Source organism: Mesitornis unicolor, unplaced genomic scaffold (genome assembly GCF_000695765.1).
Source record: "Mesitornis unicolor isolate BGI_N332 unplaced genomic scaffold, ASM69576v1 scaffold9963, whole genome shotgun sequence".
Taxonomy (NCBI): domain Eukaryota; kingdom Metazoa; phylum Chordata; class Aves; order Mesitornithiformes; family Mesitornithidae; genus Mesitornis; species Mesitornis unicolor.
The window spans coordinates 1-902 of record NW_010172573.1 but is presented as its reverse complement, the minus strand read 5'-3'; the positions used below and the strand labels follow the sequence as shown (position 1 = coordinate 902).

The 902-nt window shown below is 57.9% G+C and overlaps 1 protein-coding gene across 1 annotated transcript in view; it reads left to right on the top strand.

The window, feature by feature from the left end:
- Nucleotides 1-896, top strand: part of LOC104537530 (zinc finger homeobox protein 3-like) — a gene marked incomplete at its 3' end in the record, with an annotated part of 68,982 nt that extends 68,086 nt beyond the window's left edge. The window contains exon 10 of the mRNA XM_010180435.1: nt 1-896. This exon is cut by the window's left edge and continues 3 nt beyond it. Within this exon, the coding sequence (XP_010178737.1) occupies nt 1-896 (896 nt within the window).
- Nucleotides 897-902: the final 6 nt, after the last annotated feature.

Genomic DNA, 902 nt, shown 5'->3' with positions numbered 1-902 from the left:
CAGCAGCAGGCCCAGACGCTGGCGCAGGCGCAGGCCCAGGTGCAGGCCCACCTGCAGCAGGAACTGCAGCAGCAGGCTGCGCTCCTGCAGTCGCAGCTCTTCAACCCAGCACTTTTGCCGCACTTTCCGATGACCACCGAGACCCTTCTGCAGCTCCAGCAGCAGCAGCATCTGCTGTTCCCTTTCTACATCCCCAGTGCCGAGTTCCAGCTCAACCCAGAGGTCAGCCTGCCCGTCACCAGCGGTGCACTGACCCTGACCGGCACAGGGCCCAGTTTGCTGGAGGACCTGAAGGCTCAGGTGCAGCTCCCTCAGCAGAGCCACCCGCAGCTCCTGCAGCAGCAGCAAGGTCAGCTGTCCCTGTCACAACCCCACTCCGTCCTTATACAGCAGAGCCAGCACCCCGAGAAGAAGAATAAATCTGTAGTGAAGGAGAAAGAAAAGGAAACCCCCCGGGAAAGGGAAGGTGCAGAGAGGGGAGACAGTAATGTTGTGTCTAAGGAGTCTCTGCCCGATAACTTAAAGCCCAAAGAGAAGAAGGACTTTGTAGCAGGCAGCAGCTCGGAGCCCTCCTTGCTGCCTCCACGCATCGCCTCCGACGCGAGAGGGAACGCCACCAAAGCCTTGCTGGAAAACTTTGGCTTTGAGCTTGTCATCCAGTATAACGAGAACAAGCAGAAGGTGCAGAAGAAGAACGGGAAGACCGAGCAAGGTGAGAACTTGGAAAAGCTCGAGTGCGATACCTGCGGCAAGTTCTTCTCTAACATCCTCATCCTGAAGAGCCACCAAGAGCACGTGCACCAACATTACTTCCCCTTCAAGCAGTTGGAGAGGTTTGCCAAGCAGTACAGAGAGCACTATGACAAACTGTACCCGCTGCGGCCCCAGACCCCGGAGCCGCC